The sequence below is a fragment of the Dendrobium catenatum genome, unplaced genomic scaffold (genome assembly GCF_001605985.2).
Source record: "Dendrobium catenatum unplaced genomic scaffold, ASM160598v2 fragScaff_scaffold_1166, whole genome shotgun sequence".
In the NCBI taxonomy this organism is placed as follows: domain Eukaryota; kingdom Viridiplantae; phylum Streptophyta; class Magnoliopsida; order Asparagales; family Orchidaceae; genus Dendrobium; species Dendrobium catenatum.
Genome location: NW_021319628.1, coordinates 135,499 through 157,147, shown reverse-complemented (window position 1 = coordinate 157,147; position 21,649 = coordinate 135,499). Strand labels below are relative to the sequence as shown.

The 21,649-nt window shown below is 37.8% G+C and overlaps 1 protein-coding gene and 1 pseudogene across 3 annotated transcripts in view; both read right to left on the bottom strand.

Moving 5' to 3' along the window:
* The window catches only part of LOC110096800, a 31,536-nt gene that overhangs the window by 9,390 nt on the left and 497 nt on the right, over positions 1 to 21,649 (bottom strand). The window contains exons 2-8 of one of the 3 annotated variants that reach the window (XM_020822887.2): positions 16,652 to 16,742; positions 13,362 to 13,440; positions 12,501 to 12,548; positions 12,308 to 12,354; positions 7,628 to 7,694; positions 7,483 to 7,526; positions 6,556 to 6,613 (exon numbers count right to left, since the gene is read on the bottom strand). In XM_020822887.2, the coding sequence (XP_020678546.1) occupies positions 6,556 to 6,613; positions 7,483 to 7,526; positions 7,628 to 7,694; positions 12,308 to 12,354; positions 12,501 to 12,548; positions 13,362 to 13,436 (339 nt within the window). In that variant the 5' untranslated portion in view covers positions 13,437 to 13,440; positions 16,652 to 16,742. The remainder of the gene's footprint in view (positions 1 to 6,555; positions 6,614 to 7,482; positions 7,527 to 7,627; positions 7,695 to 12,307; positions 12,355 to 12,500; positions 12,549 to 13,361; positions 13,441 to 16,651; positions 16,743 to 21,649) is intronic. The other 2 variants (XM_020822886.2, XM_020822885.2) reach the window with 2 other exon arrangements.
* Positions 8,360 to 9,800, bottom strand: LOC110096796 (annotated as a pseudogene).

The window sequence follows — 21,649 nt, the reverse complement described above, 5'->3', positions numbered from 1 at the left end:
ATTGTTTTGAAAATCAAATTCAGCCCAAATTAACAAATTAGGGCTGAAATTGAGTTCGAATCGAACCCGACTTGGTTCGATTAGGGTCCGATCGTATGAAATTGAACTCGATCCGGCGCTGAATTGCGTCGAATCGGGCTCGACGGGGTTCAATTTAATTTGATTTGATTTTAATCGAATCAAATTTGATTTAATTTGACTAAAATAAATTTAATTTAATCAAATTGGGCTCTAATTTGAGTCGATTTTGCCTCGATGAAGACCACTTGGGTCGATCGAGCACGATCGAGCCTAATCGGGCTCGATCGGGGTCGAGTCGACACGAAAATAAGCGTCAACACAAACCACCCAGTTCAGAGGGCCCTGGTCATAACTGTTTACCTGCGGTGCTATTTCGCAGCAAAACTGTCGGTTAGAGGACACATGTCACGTCCTTGTCGACAAGAGACTATTTGAGAATAAATCCTAATGATATTCTCGACTAGACATTATCTCTTTATGAGCTGAAGTGATATTTAAATTTATCCACCTCGACAAATTATTGCGGAGAGTGGATGAACTTTGCTTTAAGTATTTGATTGTTAAATTTCAATCTTATTATTTGGATTTGATATATTCTTGGAGTTTTGAATTTCATGGGTATTTGGGAAGCATCTTGAATATTCGGAATTAAGCCCTCTAGTTGAGACCTACGTTCAACAGAACCATCCTTGGAGTAATTACGGGCATTTGCATTTGTGGATTGAATCTCGTCGACTCTATTAACTTGCCGACAAATGATCGGTTTCGTCGTTAACTTTGTGCCTTTGTTAGTGAATTTTTCTTGACATGGGCCTTAAAATGTTTGGCACTGACAGTTGTGCGGGCAACTACCATTTGAACGTACGCAATGCTCTATTTGAGAACTTGTAGACGTCTTATGTCCGCTTGTGTGGGTGTTGCGGATCTGGTGGCGTGGCATCGCACCATGGGTTATCCATTGTCTCATATAGGTATATTGTCGTGCACTAACAAGTTTCCTGCTATTGCTTGTAGAAACTTGCATTCATCACGAGTTTCTATGCTGGCTCGTAAATGCTTCGTATTTGCTACAATTCTTCTGTATTTGTTAGTAGGCAATATGTCATGCACGTGACGGGTCTCCTACAACTGTCCATAGGAGCTTACATTTGCTACATTTCTTCGCATGTTTACCTATGGATGGCATGTTGAGTGTATGACTATGTTTGCAGATGATATGTTATATGTACGACACGTCTCTTACAACAGCTCATAGGCATGTTATTGTGCGTGTGACAAATCTTCCAACTATTAGTGAGTATTTGCATTTGCCATGCTCTTCTACCCTTGCTTATATGCATATCCATGTATCTGTTTGTAAGTCTATGTTGCCTGCTGGTCGGGCAGCATTTTTCACCAATTTTTTCATGCATGTTGACTGAAAAATTTATGCCTTTGTCATTAATTTCTTTATGTATATTGATTGGTGACCTTCTGCACTTGCATGCATGTGTTTCAGTGTTCAGGGGAACTACTACATGTATCTGCAAGACGGATGACATTGGTTGTAGGGAAATTGTTGCATTTACGACTTATCTACTATCATCACTACTTGTTAATGTTTGTATATGTCACAAGCTTGCTACCAACTGTTGGCGGGCAAGCTTCATTCGCTATAAGTTTATTATCTTGTATCATTGGTGAATTATTGTACACATAACAAATCCTTTCTTGTTGCCCGCAGATGGTTTTATATACTTTAGACTCTTAGTTTCGTCATTTCTTGCAGGCGGGATAATGTATTTATTTGCAAAATATATGATGTTGAGTGTAGGGAGACAGTTGCACTCGTTGCTCATTTGCAACTAACGTATTGATTTCCACTTTCCTACTGCCATTCATGAAATATTCATTGTGTGCATTACATACCCTTTGTTGTTTGATGTGTTTGCTTGCAAGTTGATTTTGTTTGTTGATGATAGCTGTGGGGGTTATTGTACTTGTTGTATTTGGAGTAAAATGATATTGATTGCCTCTTCTGCTTGTGGGGGATTGACATATTTTCTTGAAGCTTTCAATGCAATTATCCATGGATGATTTATGAGTTTTGCATCATCACTTGCAATTAAATTATGTGTTCGTATTGGTTGTCTCTTATGGGTGAGATGAAGGAATTTTCCTCATCCATCATAAATACTTGTTTGTTAATTCAATGTTCGTTTATCCAGCATTTATATGTTTGTCATAATTATGCATTTTTCAATTTAAAGGCCAGTTCCCTATGATCCATATCAACTATCCTGTATTAGTTCAGGTCCTTTGCATTTGTTCAAGTTCTCTACATTTGCATAGGTTTTGTGCATTTTGATTGAAGTCAGGTCCCTTGTTCATTTTGAATTTTGACAGCCTCTCGACGTCTCCCCAGTCTAAAGGAAATTCCAGGAGTCAAGCCTTCCCATCACGCTAGAGTAAAAAGTGTACAATAGGTGTCGGATGACACCATGACCATAAATCTTCAATCTTATCACGCCAAAAAAATAAGTGTATGGGTCTTCAGGGTACCTGCTTGAAATGCGCAGTTCTTTCCACGCAGACATTGAGGCGTCTACGGGTACTTATATTAGTCCCCGCCACGCTAGAGAAAAGCGCATATAGGGTCTACCTGTCTCGCCATAAGCGTCACACCAGGTTCCCTCCCCACTACAAAAGAGGAAAATATATATTGGTGGTTTTCCGGTGCACCGCAAACATTGAGATCGAATTTTTTTTTTTAAGTTTAGGGAATCATATTTGTGTGTCAAGGTGGCAGCGAGGATGTCGACGACGACGGTGAAAAATGCTCAAAAAATTTCCCCTTTCTTTTTTGAACTCCTTTTTTTAATCTTTTTTTTATATTCATTTTAGTCATCATTTTTTATTCATCCTTTTTTTAAACCTCTCATTCTCTTTTTTTTTTAATGTACATGTCAGTGCAGACATACACAGACATACACACACGTGCACACCTATGTTAAACCGATACGGATATGGCGACACGGATACGACACGATACGGATACATGATACATCAATTCTTAAAAATACAGGATACAGGTACGGCGCGGACACGACATTATAATTTATAATCATACATAAAAATTAAGAAATCAATCAAAGCATAATATTTGAACAAAAAAAAAAAGACAACAACATCATTTGTAGCCTTGTAACTTATAATTTCAAAATATAAGTAAGCATTAAATGTCTAGTACAACAACAAAAGCATAAACATAAATTATCTAGCACATGGAGTTTCAACTATTCCACACACACACATATATATATATATATATATATATATATATATTGACAATAATAATGATGATGCAAATAGTTAGTAACATTAGCAAATGACAATGCTAATTAACATTAGACACACTAATCAAAGATAACAACCAACGCTAAAAGAAAACTTACTGCTTGGCGTTATGGGTAGAGGGAATGTGAGGTGTGCGTAGGCTGTTTAGTAAATTGGCTTGGGATTGTAGTGGGCTAGTTGCTTGTGTTTTGAAGTGCAAGAATGGGCTGATTTGGATGATGAGTAGAGTTGTGGGGCTATTGGATTTTTAGTGGGTTTTAATGAGTGAGCTTGAAGGGTTTTTTTTTTTTTGCTTCCACATGGAAAAATGAGTGGGGAAGCAAGTAATGATTTGCCGGTTGGGAAGTTAAAGTGTTTGCTTAGGTATAGAAAGGTGAAAGTCCACGTGAAAGGTAAAATAGGGAAGGCTTTGTTCAGTTACTGTCCGGCACAGATAAAGGTAAAGGGATGAATTCGGCTTGCTGGAGGAGGCGATTTGTGCTTGCGGCAGAGACAGACCTTGCGGCAAGCAAAGAAGCCAGAGTAGGTATAGGTTGAGGTAGGCGGCTGTGTGGGGCTTGTAGGAGGCGGACAAGAGGATGGGCATCGGGTACAGGGACGATCGGCCTGGTCGTAGTGGGGGCTAGGGGTCGTGAGTTCTATGACAGGGGTCGAACAAACAAGTGAACGGATAAGGGAGGCTATGGCTTGGCTGTTTTGAACAGAGGGGAGGGTTGTTCGTGGATTTTGGATGTTCGATCAAGGGGAGAAGCAGCCGGACGGGATCTGGTCGCAAGGCTTGGCTGCAAGGTCGGTGGATTTGGCCGGAGAAGGTGCGGTTGTTTGAGGGTTGGCAGGATCTAGCTTGCACGAGTTGGAGGAGGGCGAGAGAGGGTGGAACAGGCTTGCACGAGTTCGGACAGGCGCGTGGAGTTTGGGCTGTCTGCGGCTTGGGCTTCAAGTGGACGGATGGGGGCAATGAGGCGGAGAAGAGGAGGTCTTGCTCGATGGCTGGGGTCGGTTTGCAGGCTCGAACTACATTAAGAAGTCGAGATCAAGATTCAATCGATACAATAGGTGAAAGCTGGAGGTCCGTCAGCTGCAGGAGGTTTTGAATGAATAGGGAGATAGAAGATTTAGCTACATGCGGTTGAGAGAGCTTCTAATCGTGGACTGGAGCTCTCGTGTGAGCGTAGCCAGACGAACCGAGGATCGCAGTAAAGGCTTTCAATTTAACAACAAGCAAAGAGTTTGCATTCGCTGAATTTATGGGATTTAGACGCAAAATCTGCGGATTTTACGAGATTTCTGAGGAGGAACACGACGGACACGAGGTTTGCATTAATTTGATTTGCAAATTGATGGATTTTTTTAATTAAGATAATAATATTATTATTATTATTAAGTGATAGAGTTCAAAATAATTTTTTCCCTTGATTCACGTGTTACTTCTTGATTTTCATGCAATTGTCTCGTCTTTCACATCGATTCGCGCGCATAATTCTCATTGGGCGAAATTATAGCATATTTTGGGTATTGACAATGTTCCGGACGCAACGGCAAAATCCATTTTGCGACCGAACGTCGTGGGCAAATTTCATCGATTTGCGTGCCGCCACCTAGGGATTCATGTTGATTTTGCCGGATGACTCCGATTGAACAAATTGATAGTGATTTTGGTGTGTTGAAACATTCCGGACGCAACGACAAAATCCGTTTTGCGATCAGGCGTTGTTTGGGGGACGTCGCACATCAATTTTGGGTGTTGGTCGTCCCTTTGGACCGATCTTGTCTGATTTGATTGCGAGGGGTCCTCTCTTTGACGAACTAGATATCCTGATTACAATGAGATAGTTCATTTTGCAATCAGAGGTTGTTTTACCTTTCAATTGACGTGTAGCGTCAACGTGCACGCTGCTTAATTCGTCAATTTTTTTCCTCTGCGCGTGATTTGATGTGTAGGGTCAACATACACTATTTAGATCATAGTTAAATAATTTTAATATTCATTACATCATTCAATTCAGGCTTACATTCAAACTCTATTAAACCATTGAACTAAGCCTGTACTTCTTCCACTTTTATATCCATTCGAATTTTCACAACCTTGATTTTACTCATTAGGATCTACACAATTAAGGGTGATACCATGCATTCAAAAAGTAAAATAATATCTACAAAATATATTTGTCACCAAAAATTTGGTCTCCAAATTACTTTTCTTCGCATCAAGTTTGCATATAACAAAGAAGATATTTCTCTTTCAAAGGAAATATACTATAAACCTTTTTAAAGAAATTGACCTTCTTGAGTGCAAGCCCGCTAACTCTCACGGAAAATCGACAATCAACCATATATAATGAAAGTTATAAAGATGCTTCTTGCTATCAATAGCTAGTTGTCAAACTTATCTACTTGCTTCACTTGACCTAACATATCCTTTCTTGTTGATGTAATTACTTGGCATATGCAAAACTCCAAGAAGAAACATTTTGATGTTATAAGAACTTCAAGATTTATTCAAAAATATTTGGAAAAGATTTGGTTTATCAAAAACATAATCATTTAACAACTAAAGCTTTTTCTGATGCAGACTCAAGAATCTACCTTAAGATACAATGTACATATGGATGGAAATCTCATGTTCTGAAAAGGAAAGAAGCAAATTTAATAGCTATATCAAGTGTTGAAGCTTCATTTTGCTTGTGAAATGATGTGAATCAAAAGTGAAATAGGAGAAATTGGCTTCTGTGTTCCACAACCTATACTTAACTATGATAATCAGACAATTATCTACATTAGAAGCAATCCTATCTTCTATAAAATAACCAAATATTTGAAATAGATTGCCACTTCATCGAGATCCAATTGTATCAAAAAAATCTCTCTCCATATGTCTATACAATCAGTTGACATCTTTATCAAAGAGCTCTTCCTTTTTCTAATCTTTATAATAAGTTGGAACTTTGTGATATCTCTAATTTGAGGTGAAATGTTAACATAGGAAAGTACTAAACTAGAATGTGATATCTTAGGCAAGTCGGAGAATAGAGTGATAAGTTTTCTTTAATGCTTTATATCTTCATAATTAAGAATATTCTTCTTTGTATTATCTTCCTTTTTGGCCTATATTTAGGCACTGGCATTCAATCAATAATATTTGATTCCTTCTTTAGCAGTTATAAAAAAGAAAAAAAGAAAGAGTAGTTTTATGTTTACCCGAGAGTGCTCCTTCAAGCCAAGAGTTAGAACCAGCGGCCTGGATGAACCACAAGAACTGTCCAGCCAAAATTACTATCAGATATTAATCCACAAATTCCAAAATAATGAAGATGTAATTGATAATTTATTAGTAAAACTATATACGCCTAGCAGAATCCCATTGTTTTTTTTTTCCCTGATCATCTAATCAACAACCAACCATTGATAGCAATTTTTCATTACTATAAGCAACAGCACTGCATAAAATGACATCATTCTTTACAGCACATTTTCCTTACGAAACCAAATACTTGGCTACAACATTTACAAAGATACACAGTACACGGAAAAAATAAAAGGGGCATCCAAATGTTAAAACCAGGACAACTGATAAAACAGAAAAGTCATAGTTTAGATTGATCCAAGATTTATCAAATTTTGCTGTAGAAAGTTTCCACTGGCTTGCCCATATTAAAAAAAAAAAGTGACTATAAATAAATGCATTAACAGAAAGAACTGTATACTAAGAAACGAGCTCTAGTTCTAGTTCTAGCTGCATGCTTCCTACCCTAGTTCTCAAGAGCTAAAGTAAGGGTTTAAGCTATAGCCCAAGTAGGATGTTCCATTATAGATGCATGTATGACATGTATGACTTTTGGCTGAAATCCATTTATAATTTTTTTTTTTTTTCTGAAAAGGATGAGAAGCTCATGTTTAAGCTCTCAAATGTACATATAATCCCAAGTATTTAGAATAAGCCTCAAAATACAACACTAAACTGTTATTAATTTAGAGACCAGCATCCCGCTCATTATAAATGACCGTTTTGTCAGCCAAGGAGACACCTCCAATTGATAATTGTAAAAGTAATTAACAATCCATCAAATAAATTTTCAACATATTCAAATCTCTGAAATATTAGAGTACAGAAGCTAAAAATCAAACCTAATATGTTCAATCAGTTGGCGTCCACATGCATCAAGCAGTGGCTGCAACATATATAAAGAAATCTTATAATTCTGAGAAATTAGAATCATAAATACATATGATCCGATAAATATCCTAAATTTGAAGAAATTAATAACCTTACCTCGTCTCTTTTACCAAATATGACAGAGACACTAAAAGTCGGATCACTGGCAAAACCTTCCTCCTTCCTGTAGCAGATGAACGATTTTCAATAAAATCTTTATCAGCACAAGAATAATATATGTTTACTTGACAAAAGAAGAACTGGTAAGATCGTTCTCATGAGACCCAGTTGGTACATAAACATTCGCAAGTAGAACAACATATCCAAAATAACAAATATTAAATCTAACAGGAATCCGATCTCCTTATAGTAAAAACAACAATATTAAAGGAAAAACGCAGCAGAAATCAGCAAGAAAGGAATATATTATGGGCTAATTTTCTTTGATAAAGGCACAACAAACCAAGATACAGATTGATCTACCATTTGAGAGGTAGATCGGTTCACAAATCCTAGGCGTCACTAGGAACAACTCCAAAGAAAAACTATAGCAAACACTATCACATAATGAATATTAAATAACCTAATTATCCCAATATAAGCCTCCCTAATTCCATCCCAATTCTCAATTCAAAACAGCCCCCTTCTTAAATAAACCTTTCATAATTCCCTCCCAAATCTCAATTCAAATCAGCTCTCTTTCCTTAAATAATTCTTTCCTAATTCTTTGTCAAATCTGAATTCAAATCAACCCTCCTTCCCCTAAATAAACTTTTCTAATTCCCTCCCAATTTTGATTTTCTCTGGTAAATAATTAAAGGTGGACTTATTCCCCTTTGGATCCCTCTCTTTCCTTGCATATCGTCCGTTCTAGTGGGGCCCACAGGCTCCGCAGGTCCATGAATACTCCCCTCCCGAAGAATCATCTTGTCCACAAGATGAAATGAAGGAAACTGTTGTTGAATCATACAATATGATTCTCATGTTGTTTTATAGTCGTGCAGATCCTTCCACTCGATCAACAATTCTCTTAGCTCCTCTTGTTGTCGAACAGACTCCTTTCACTTCACTTGGCTCCAGGATTACCTCCATTTCTTCTGTCAAGGCATTGACGACATCGCTTATGGATTGCGATCACCAATAACTTTCCTCAGCTGGAACACATGGAACACCGGGTGCATGGTGGAAGTAGGGGGTAGCTGCAAATGATTCGTCACGACACCAATCCTCTCCACCACCCTTATAAGGCCCACAATGCTGTGAAAATAACTTTTCATTTCTTCTTCGAGCTAAGGTCTTCTATAGGGTCGAATTTTTAATACACTTTATCACCCACCTTGAATTGCATGTTGAAATACTTCGACCTCCCCTTTATCGTTGCCCCGGAAACTCCACTATGGTTGCCCCCATCACTTCCCCCATGAACAACACTAGAATTTTGGCCCTGAATAGAACGAGACTGCAGAAACTTTGCCCAAGCTACCCATTTGTATTGAACTATTGATTTGCATTTTATTGCACAATTCTTCTGTGCCTTTAAACCCAACAAATATTTTTCCTCTGATCTTCGAACGAATCTAACCATATAGTGGATGTTATTCATAATGAATAAATAAGTCAACCCAGGATCCTTATATTGCTTAGATTTACCGTCCATGTTACTTTGAAGAGCTTACATAATTAAATTGTAACAGTTGTCAATTGGGAAGTTGAATTTTCTCCCACCTTTTCAAACTCCTGAAAAAACTGCTTCAAAGTTGATTGATAGTCAGATAAAAACTTCAAATAGTTAATCCAATACTTAGTCAGAGGGTGCACAATTCCATCCATCACACTACTTTTTGTTGCATCTTCTTCCACTGCTTCCTTAAAATCCCCCAAAAATTTTTTGAGCAGTTTGGACTAAGCACCTAGAAAGAATATGAATAGCATCCCTCAACTCATAACAAGTTTTTCCTTCAAATATCGTTTCAATCTCAGAATGAAGCTCACGCATTATTTCATACATGTATAGAAGGTGACCCTTGCTTTTAGCTATAGCACCCCCAAAACTAAAAAGCATCAATACATTGTCTGTTGTTACTTCAACAAAGCAGCGATCCTTAAGAACATTGATACCATTAAAATTTTGATCACAGATTTTTCTTTCTACAACAAATAGGAGTTTCATAGCAATCCTCATATAGTGAATCCAATTTCTAATTTTGGACTTTAGAACCTCCCATGGCATCTTCTATACATCCTCTTTACTGAGCTTTGCCACTCCTTTACCTTGAATTTCCATCAGCATAGTCTTAAGAGAAACCCTAAGTTTAAAAAAAATAAAATAAAAAATAAAAAAAATAAAAGAGAAACCCTGGGTTTGGACAAACTAGGATCCCCCTGATCCTCACCTTCCTCCCTTCCACCATGAATTCCATAGTTAATGCATTCCAGTTCACCTTGGTCTCCCTAAGAGTTTGCAACCACTTCATGCCCAAAATTACATATGTACTCCCTAACTCCAAGGAAAGAAAATCCTCCTTCACCAGATCTTTTGCAGTGTCACCATCAGCCCTGGGAAGATGCCTCTACTATTCTCCACCTTCCACGTTGCCTTCTCAAAATAGTTTGTGTCAACTAGCTTTAGCCACAACCTGGTTGGAGATGAAATTGTGAGTCGGCCCACTATCCACTAGAACTACCATTGATTCTCCTCTTATCTGTCACATTACCTTCATGGTGTGATTTGAGATAAAACCCACAACTGAGTTCAGAGAGACCTCCATCACATCTAGATGCAAACACTCCTCTAAAGTCTCCTCATCACAGATTTTAAGTTCCTGCAGCAAATGATCCTTGCAGCGGTGGCCCGGTGCAAACTTCACATCACAATAGAAACACAGTCCCCTAGCCCGCTTCTCCTAAACATCTGCCTCAATTTCCTCGGGCCGTGCTCCCAATCCCCTATTCTTAGGTACTTCTCTCCGAATAGGCACAAGTTATACCTTTGATGCCAAAAAAAGTAGTCATCCGGCATTAAGCTCCTAAACTGTTGCTCTTGCTGCTTCTCTCAAGTGATGTTTTTTCCTCCATCATCTGGGCTAGCTCCATAGCCTCCCCCAACCCTCGTGGCCTCAATAACCGAACAACAACTCTAATGTCTGGCTTGAGCCCCTTCATGAAATTTTCCTCCAACATTATCTCAGGTAGCCACCCCAATCGGCTAGAAAGATACTCAAATTGCTCCCGATAAATCATTGTTGTCCCTTCCTAAATTAGAGCAATGAACCACTTGTAGAAGTCTCCTTCCTGATTTGTTCAAAAATGTTCTAATAAACTAACTTTGACCTCCCTCCACGATTAGATTGGATCTCTCATGTCTCTCCACTAATACCAAGACAAGGCCTTCCCCTCCAAGCATAAAGCCATTGTCGTGAGTCTCTCCTCATAGATACACCTTATAGATACACCCACGAGCATCTTCCCCCTCAAAAGCGGACATCTTCAGCTTTCTCACTCTCTGATCCCCTTGGCCCCAACTTCCTTTTCCACCTCCGACTCCTCCCATGCGATGATTATTGAGATCTCTCCATTGTTCTCTCCCACCCCTCCTCCTTTCATAGATATTCGCTTCCACAAAATCAGCCCTCCTCATTTCTTCCTCCCAATTTCTTCCCATGCCATATCCTTCACCCATTTCCCTTCTAGTTATCATTTTAAGAGGAGGCATGTTTTCCTCGTCGCCCAAGATTTCTATCTCTGGATCATCCCCCATTCTGCCGATATTGGGGTTTCCCCCACTTCCTTGGCCACCCGCTAGTACTCTCGCCTACGATGTTGTCGATTAGGTGTGAAGCTCGAATATTTTTTTCTTCATGTCTCCTAGGTTAGAAAACCTTCCTTCCATAGATATAAATCGTTCCTCAATTTCATATTTGAGTTGGTCAACTTCTCCATCTAGTTTCTCATCCAAAATATCTACTTTCTTCAGTGACATAGGTCCTAAATCGTACTCTGCTACCAATTTGAAATGTATCCAATCTCCTCACAGCAAAAAAAAAAGCAATACTGAAGGAAAAAATGCAACATAATTTAGCAAGAAAGAAAGAGATTATGGTCTAATTCTCTTTGATAAAGACAAAACAAATCAAGATACAGATTGATCTATTATTCGAGAGGTTTATCGACTCACCACAAACCCAAGGCGCCACTAGGAACAACTCCAAAGAAAAACTATAGCAAACACAATCACATAGTGAATATTAAATAGCCTAATTAACCTTATATAAAACTCCCTAATTTCCTACCAAACTCAATTCAAAATAGCCTTTTTTTTCTTAAATAAATCTTTCCTAATTCCCTCTCAAATCTCAATTCAAATTAGCCCCTCATTCTTTTAATAAATATTTTCTAATTCTCTCCCAAATATAAATTCAAATCAAACCCCCTTCCCCTAAATATACTTTCCTAATTCCCTCCTAATTTTCATTTCCTATGGTAAGTAATTAAAGGTGGATTTATTCCAATTTTGATCCCCCACTTTCCTTGCCTGCCATCCCTAATAGTGGGGCACACCGGCTCCGCCGGTCCATCAAAATCATGAATCAAAATGTAATATAGTAGAAATATAGAGCCATCATAACCAAAATCATGAATCCATTCAAGTGTTTGGGTTAAGATAATGGATTTACGATTCCACAAGCATATTTGTGAAGAAGTAAAATAGTGGGAACCAACAGATGGAAATTATTCAGGCTTCAAATTTTTGTTGGAGTTATCAATATTAAACTATCCATTCAAAAGGAAAATTCTTACCTGGCATGAAGAATTGTTCCCACACATCCTATCTGAGTCACCATGACCTGAGGAGCAATTCAGGATGAGCATTTGAGAGCAGAACAAACAGACATGACTGGCTAGTTAGAAAACAACCATCAGATCTCCAGGCCATTACATATGTTTCCAAGATGAACATCTTTAAAACAAAAAACAAAATATGATTACTAACCATAAAATAATCATCATATCTGCAGACTACTACATCTGTTTTGTTTCCCTGCAGCAAAAAGAATTGCATTCAAGCAATTTCCAGATAGACTAAATCTAATAGAAAAAACCATTAAGGTTGGGTTCAAACATAATACTTAAATCGAAGGATTCAAAAAGAAACAGAGCTTGAGAAAGAAATTAAAAATTAATGAGATGTTGAAGTACTAGAGATTTTTAGATCAACGCAATGCCGTTGATCATTTAACAAGTTAAATCCCCACAAATCATAGTGCATAATACATAGTGTGTGTACATAATACTTAGTGACCACCACCTTCTTGGTTGAGTGGTATTGCTTTGACTTCCAAAATGGTGATCAGAGGTTGAAATCTCAGCAAAAATATTAATATTAATAATAACAAAGCATAATACTTGTTGAAAGCATGTAATAATGATGATGCACTGACAATTAACTGATATTATGTATCAAAAGAGAATGGTGAAAATAGCTGCTTATCTTAAACATAGAACTTCAACTTTTAACAGTAAAAAGGATTTTATTCAGAAATCGTAACTTTGAGTTGATTTTTAAAATCTGTCTTCCAAAATTTCCTGTATATACATTTTACTAATCATAATCCAAGAAAAATTTGTCCACTCAGTTCATAAAAATAGTTCTTCCACGAGAATAGAAATACTGTGGTCAGATAATATATTATAATCATAGCTCCCCTCAGAAAAAATAAGTATACATTTGCCAAAAACATGGTTATAACAATAGATCACAAACAAAACAAATAGACGTAACACTATATCAATGATTATGGTAGGAAAAGGATTGAATTGAACAAAAAATTGACCTAGAAAGAATAGACGAGACCTTGATTTCTAAGGAAGTTTTCTTGTAACCAACAGGAAAGGGAGTTGTCAAACTTGAACTTGAAACAGTCTCCATTACTCTGGAAAATGTAAAAAAATAAGAATATAAAACATCAGCTCCTTTCCAGAGTAAAAGGCAATTTTTTCATTCGCATGTGTATCCGTAGAGATTCAAAACCAGAATGAAAACCGTTATCGCTCCATCATTAACAATTTAATACAACATAACCAAGCTTCATGATAAATTGATTTTCATAAAGCAATGACTGGCAATATGAAAAATAAAGCATGCAGTGTAACAAGTCATTATAGCAATCTCAAGTTTCTAACGGCTTTAAAAAAAAAGTTTAAAATCACATAATGTGGAAGAATGTTCTCTCTGGGTTTAGGGAAAGATCAAATAAGTTAAATGGTATCCTTCCCACATCATTATTTGCTAAAGGTAGGGTAGAGAATCCTCTGGCTACACCCACTAGGATGTGCATCATTTCAGTTGTAGCCCCCAATTAAAAAAAAAAAACTGGTAGAATAAAAAAAGGTAAGAGAACAAAACAACAAGAGAGGAAGGCGACCAAACATGAGCATCCAAAAATCTTGGCAAAGGTATATGCTTGATAACAAGTTATTTGAAAAAAATGCTACTACTACAACAACAACATGTGTTTATCCTACTATGAGAGGTTGGTTACATAAATCTTTTTTCTACATTGTCTTATTAAGAGTCAAATTCTCATTTAAATCAAATAAAATAAATTCATTTCAAATCCATAAAGCCACTAAAAAAAAGTTCCTAAATCCATATGTACACAGGCATTAAAATAAACCTATAAAAAGGTATTACTCGTGTAACTTCTTTACAAACCTAAAATCCTGCCATTAAATCAAACTGATGAGGACATCAGAAGATCAATGATCTACGACCACGATCTACTTTTGATTATTATTGTATTTTATATATTTTATTTTATGTTTTATGAGTCTATTGTATTTCTTTCCGTTTATGCCCTTGCTTAAGGGCCTCGTCATGTGTTTGCCTTAAGGGCAATTGTGTCTTTGTATTTTCTTTATTTCGTTGGCTATTTAAAGCCTTCTCCTCTTCATGTAAGGATGATGAATTATTGATAATGAAAATTTTATGTTCTTGGTGATCTCTTAGTGAGTTCATGTTGATCTCTTAGTGAGTTCATGAGAGGAGAAGTCTGAGGAGGGTAATTTGCAATACCCGTCAATCTTTGGAAGAGTCCAAGGTTCGCGGTTCTTACGATCTCTTTGTGAGTTCGTTAATTACTTCTATCTTACTCGTGATTTTTGTTCATCTCCTTTCTCCCCTCTTCATCCACCCAAGTCTTCCCCTAGCTCCACCTCCCCAAGCCGACGACCATCACCCACCCGATCGCCGGCATCCTTCCATCCCCTCATCTCCACATCATTTCACCCTCTAGTTTCCCCACGTCAAAGACCACCACCATCAAAACCGACCTCAACCCGAAGGCGACATCTCCTCCCTCCTTTGGACCGCCGGCCACACTCATGACCCAAGTCATTATGACATTCAAATCATCATAATGACTCCTTAATTTGGGTTTTGCAATAAAGGGAGAACCTAGCAATTTTGAATTCAAATTTTGAAATTCAAATTTGAGATTCAAAACTTTCCATATTTGCAAAAGTCTAAAAAAGGAAAGTTTTTGAATTGGATCCCATCCAAATTTCATGACATGTGGAATTATTATTTTTTATCCTATGTGGCATCAACACGATTGGAAAGTAAATAACCAATCCCTAATCTCCCTCCTCCCCTCTCTCCATGCCGCCGGCCCTACTAGGGCCTCTCTCCATTTAATGCTCATTTAATGCATTAATTCCAAGCTAATTTGAAATCAAATTTCAAGTAGTTTTTCCCTCCAAATTCACTCAAATCCTGAAATTAATTTCAGGATTTGAATTGGATCCTCTCTCTCTATGCCGCCGGACACCCTTAATGGGCTCCCATTAATTGCCCCTTAACTCCCCTTGACCTCGTTTGGAATTTGAGCTTAATTTCAAATTGGATTTCCCTCCAAATTCACTCAAAACTGAAAGTAATTTCAGATTTTTAATTAAAGCTCATCCACACTTCTTCTAACATATTCTCCTCCCCACACCCTAGCCAGGGGTGCTGTCCAGGAGGTTTCGGCAGGCCAAACAGCTGTCTTGCTCGCCAAAAACCTCCTGCTTGCTGTCCTGAAAGTTCGTAGCTGCTGCCCAGGAAATTTTCGGCAAGACGAGCCACTGTTCTGCTCTCCTAGAACCTCCGGTTTGCTGTCCTAAAGCCCCACAGCTGCTGTCCCGAAGCCCCACAGCTGCTGTCCCAAGGTTCCAGCAGGTTCCTAATGCTGTGTCGCCATCCGGAAGGCCTCTATTTGTTGTCCAGATTTTCTGGAAACTGCGGGGTTGCTGTCCAGAGCTTTCCAACATGCCAAGATTGTCGTCCAGAGGATCCTGAACCTCTCTAATGATGTCTTTCCAGCCGAACTGCTGTCCCCTTTCATTTCAACCTTCCAACGACTTACCCGGAGCTCGCATCTCTCTTGTCTTTGAGTAAACTCTTCCCCCGACTATTTTATCTTCGATGTTACTTCTCAATTGTGGTCTTAATAGATTCATGACGATCACATTAATGCTTCCCCGCTAAAGCCTAGTAATTAGAAGAGTTGAGTGAGAGATCTCTTGTAGTGACTAATCTTATTGTTAGCATAGGGATTTATTGTTGAAATCATCCATGTATGCAACGTTAGATTAATTTATTAGTTTGCAATCTTAACTTCCACGCATGTGATTTAGCCTAAATCTTGTTTTATCGCCTTATTATTTTATCTTAGCGTTTAAATCAGCATAAGTTTTATTGAGAATTGTTCTTGAACAGTTAAGCGTGCAAACTTCCCTAAGCAACTCATCTTCGCATGTATTGTTTTACATCACAAACCCATAAAAACCCTCTATTCATGTATTGGTTTAGGAAACATAAAAAAACTAGTAGGTAACTTCATGAAAACTCGGGAACAATAACGATAAACCCAAATGCCCAAATGCCCAAATGAAAAAAAGTAGAAATCAAGATACCACCAAAGCAAAAATTAGCATCCAAAGCACGCAAGAAAGTTTCAGGGAATAAAAAAGGAATGGGAAAGACGCCAGGGTCATGATGAAGGTAGTTTTGGTGGAGATTAGAGAAGTGGAAATAAGGGATGTGAGCATCCACCCAACCCAATCTTAGAAAAGATAATAGACAACAGAGAAAGATATAATTACCTGCTACCGTGTAGAGGTACAGCTTGCCAAAATTCCCCTATTTGTTGCAAACTTTTCTTGGTGGATGAGTCCTTTTTCTAGCAAACTGGCACTAGAAGTGTTCCCAATTATTAGTGAAACTGTGGAAAATAACTAGAGATGCTTGCTCGTATTGCCAATGAAGATGTTGCTAAAGGTTCTATTAGTTCCAACTTGGGCCAATGAAAATGAGACCAATCAGGTGGAACTTTGGCCTGAGCCATTTGCAATTCAACCACACTGGGGTAGAATTTTAAATTCAACTATTCATAGATTGATGAAGATGGAAGTTTAATTGAATAAAAATACTAATTAAGCATACCATGCAAGTGATCACAAAGCAACCTCACACCAACTCAGTAAGATTGATTTTGTTCAACCTGAGCCATGGTTATCTCGTCTCAACTAAGTCTGAATTTTTTTCAATCCAACTTGAACCAGATAAAGATAGTTTAGTGCAAAATTAAAGCAAGCTGAACTATTTTTGATGTCCAACTCTAACTGAAACCAAACTTCATTTGTTTTAATTTCAATTTCACTTTATCATTACAATGTGTTCAGTTTGGTTCTAAATCATGGTCAATTTGTCATCAAAACAAACCTTATCTACCCCTATAGCCGCTATGCTCTTGGGCTTTTGTTGTACTTTTATGGCATTAATGTTAAAAGGAGAAGATAAAAGTGGACTAGATTTGCATCCTTCTTATAGCTTCGTAAGAATATAGTAGAAAGCAACTCCGTGCAATAAATGAGAGAGTTAGCCTATAGGCATGGTAAGACTCAATATTTGGAAAAAAATCAAGGGAAATTTTTGAATTAACATAGTCCGTATATCTAATTTGGAGTATTTCATCAGTATATGAAATCAAAAAGTACTTATTCCAGATAAAAAGTGAGTAAGAAATTGATGTAGAACGGATATGGAGGGAGGGGGTCATTTGAAATTTGAATTTTAAATTAAATGGAAAAGATAGGGAAGGGGTACTTAATTAATCCCTTAAATGGAGTTCTTTTTTTTTTTTTTAAGGAATTAATTAAAATAGGAGAGAGATTGGGGGCCTTAATAGAGAAGCATTAATTATAGAGAGAGGAGATATGAGAGAGGGGGCGGCGGGTAGAGAGAAATTTCAATTTTCAAATTAAAGAAAACAGATTTTATTGCTTTCCAATTGTGCTTTGCATCCCATAAGGAAAGCATTAAGGAGTAATTCAAAATTTGGATGTAAGGGAGAGGGGCCGGCCAAGCAAGAGGGGATTGGGGCCAAATTTGAAAGAGAATTTAAAGAGGGCATGGATATGGGGCCTGTTAAGAGAGAGAGGGGGGAATAGGGGTGTATAGGTTAAATGTATTTGGGCTCGAGATTAATTAACCAATCAATTTTAGAATTGATTAATTAATTGAATGAAAGAAGTTTCCAAAATTAATGTAATTAATGAGGATGAATTTGAAATTCAAATTCGATTAATTTGAATTTAAAATCTTTCCAAATTAATGATAACTTAAATAAGGAAGGAGGGATTTTTGGAGGGAAGTGGGGTTAGGGAAGGAGGTGGCTAGTGGGTGGGTGGAACCTTGGTGGATTTCGGCCAAGGAGGGGGAGGAGGAAGGGAGGGGCTGGTGTAGGCCGATGGTGAGGAGGTGATGGGGTGAGAGGATCGGCGCCTTGGTGGAGGGCTTGAGGAGGTGGAGGTTTAGGGAAATAAGGAAAAACAAAATAAAGAAAAAAAAAAAAGATAGAACCGCGAGCCTTGGACTCTTCCGAAGACTGACGCGTGATACGATGCCCTTCACCAAGGGACTTCAAGCCACGAGCCCGGACCCATCCTGCGGCTGGTGGAAATCACAATTCCCTCCATAAGGATTCTTACTAACGTCCTCCCAAAGAACAAAAGTGTATAACAAAATTTTATTAAAACTCCATCATATCATTATACTAGCAAGGGCCTCTATATATAGGCCTCAGAAATAAAAGAAACTAAAATAAGATGATCATGCCCCTCGAGCTTACATAAGAATAGACCCTTAAGTAAGGGTAAAAACGGAAAATGCATAATTAAAAAAACATAAAAATTACAAATAAAATTGAAGATAACGTAAGATGATTACGGCTATCAATCTTCAGCTCCTCGAATAAGCATGGACGGTTGGATGTCCGCATCAGAAATAAATTTATGTGAAAGACTTTGATTGTTGTCACATCATTTTACGTGAAAGGCATCATTATCTCACTGGGTGTTGTAGTCTTTTAACTCACTCTACATATTTGCAGGAACTTGTAAAAGTATTTTATCAAGATTGTGCTATGCATCAGTGGATTTTGAATTGCTATATTTTCATTAATACTGGTTACTTACATTGTTAAGTTTGTTAAGTACTTGAGTGACTTTTTTTTGGATTTAATGGAACTGTTGTATTAGCTTGATTGTTTATAAAACATAAACCGCATAAATTGCATTTGGATTTGGTCCTCAGGTGCATGATTTAGTGATATTATTACATTGCTAATGTATAGGTTGATAATTAAATATATAAATTTTGTAAAAGCCACTCAATCTAGCCATTATGCTCCCAAAATGTTTTATGTCAGGCATGAGAGGATATTAGAGTAAGGTTGATCTGATAGAACTTAAGTACTTTAGATGAGTATGAATAGAGATATTAAGAGTGGTAGTGCATGTAAGATCTTAGAGAGGGTAGTTTATGTAATAAAGCGAGTATCATATGTTATTATTATTGTATTCCTTATGTTTGATTTATAATTTTTTAGCACCATGGCACCTGAATTCTAAGGATCTAGTGAGGGGAGTGATACGCCTTGGTATCAAAAACAGCCAACGAACAAGGACAATGTCAACAAACAACATATTTTTATTTGATAAGAAATGAAATACAAACGAGCAAGATACAATGGTCCTCTTTCAAGAGAAGAACATTCTCCCCCAAACCGTAGACGCCATTAGGATCCCTCACAAAATAGTAGACAACAATCACTCACAAAATTCTCCATACAAAACATAAACCCTACTACTTATAGCAAACAATAAACAATAAATTCCAAAACAGCCCTCACCCACTTCTCTCTCAAATCAGCCCAAAAATTTGCCCTCTACAATTTGGAAACATCTCCTAACTAATCACCTCCAAATCAACCCCCAAATCTGCCCTTAATTAGGAAACATCTCCTAATTAATCCCCTCCAAATCATCCCCCAAATCTCCCCTCTTCAAATGAAAAATATTTCCTAATTAATCACACCTCTAAATCAACCCCAAAATATGCTCTCTTCAATTATAAAACATCTCCTAATTAATTCCCTTTAATTAAAAACCTTCCTAAACAGCTCCCTCTTGATTAAGAAACTTCTAATTCTATCCAAATCAAATCGGCTAGCCCATCAATACTCCCCTCCTAAAGTGTCACCTTGTCCTCAAGGTAAAATGAAGGAAATTGCATAAAGAACTAGATTAATAGCACTGAACTGAAAAATGGACTGTCACTGGGTCTAATAATTCCTGCCTCTAGCATCTCCCTGATCAATCTCTCGATCTCATCTTTTTTGAGTTGGGGAGAACGATACGGACAATCACTGATATGTAAAACTCCTTCCATCAAAATGATAGCATGCTCGTGTTCCCGCGGAGGAGGCAACCTCTGAACTGACTAAAACACCTCTCGATACTATTATAGGAGTGGTTGAATCATGTATGGTATCTTCTCCCTATCTTCTTCAACTTCCAAACTCTGGAACTCCACCAAAAATCTCCCTCCTTCCCCTTGTAGGGCACGAACCATGGTTTTCAAAGAAATCATTGCATTGGATAAGTTGGGGTCTCCCTTACTTACCATCTTTTTCCCCTCCACCTAGATCTCCATGGCCAATGCCTTCCAGTTCACCTTGGTCTCTCTCAAGGTTTGTAGTCATTTCATTCCCAAAATCAAATCAGTACTTCCCAAATCTAATAAAAGGAAATCCTCCATGATGTGAATCTCATGCAGCTCTACCTCCAAACCCTGACATATCCCTTAGCTCTTCTTTACCTTTCATGTGCCCATCACCACTCCAAATCCTCTCATGTCTACCAGTTTCAACCCCAATTTGTCTACCACCTAGTTCGATATGAAATTATGAGTAGCCCCACTATCTACCAAAATCGTCACCACCTCTCCTCCTATCTATCCCGTCACTTTCATATTATGATTCGGGGTGAATCTCACTACCAAGTTCAATGTAACTTCAGCCACCTCCAAATGCACGGGCTCCTCTTCCTCTTCTTCCTCCCCTGTTGCCTCTACCTCGTTCACCTCCTCCTCATCACACACAATGAGAATCTGCAATGTCCGATTTTTACACCTATGCCCTGATATAAATTTCTTGTCGCGTCTGAAATATAGCCTCTTAGTTCTCTTGTCTTGCAGTTCAGTATCAGTCAACCTATTAAAATCCCCTCCCTGTCAGACTCTCGAGCTGCCCTCCTTTGGAGTCACCCTTTTAACTGGTACAGTCTGCATCCTAGGTGCCAGGAAAGTGGTCGTCGTGCAGTAAGAACCTTCTCAATTGACCCCTTTACTACTCTTCTGTAGTAATTTCTTGTCCTTAATCATCTGAGCCAACACCATTACCCCAAATTAATGCTCGCTCTCGGCATCGTTTGAGGAAGCAATCATAAATGACAGGTTTACACATTCCTTTTGAGTTTTTTTTTTTTTTTTTGGACTTTTGAAACAATTAAGTCAAATTCACACATACATCATATACACAAGCTTTAAACCTAAGGCCTATTGAATGCTATTCAAAGCTCACAACCAACATATCAATATGAGCTATATTCTTTTGAGTCATTCAAAGCTACTTTTTAAGTCTTCTTAAGTGTACCGTCATTCCTCAGTACAACATACAAGCATGTAGTAAGTCGAAGCTAATGAAATCCCACTTTGTTGAGTTGAGACCATAAAGCTGAGGGAATAATTAAGTTTTCAAG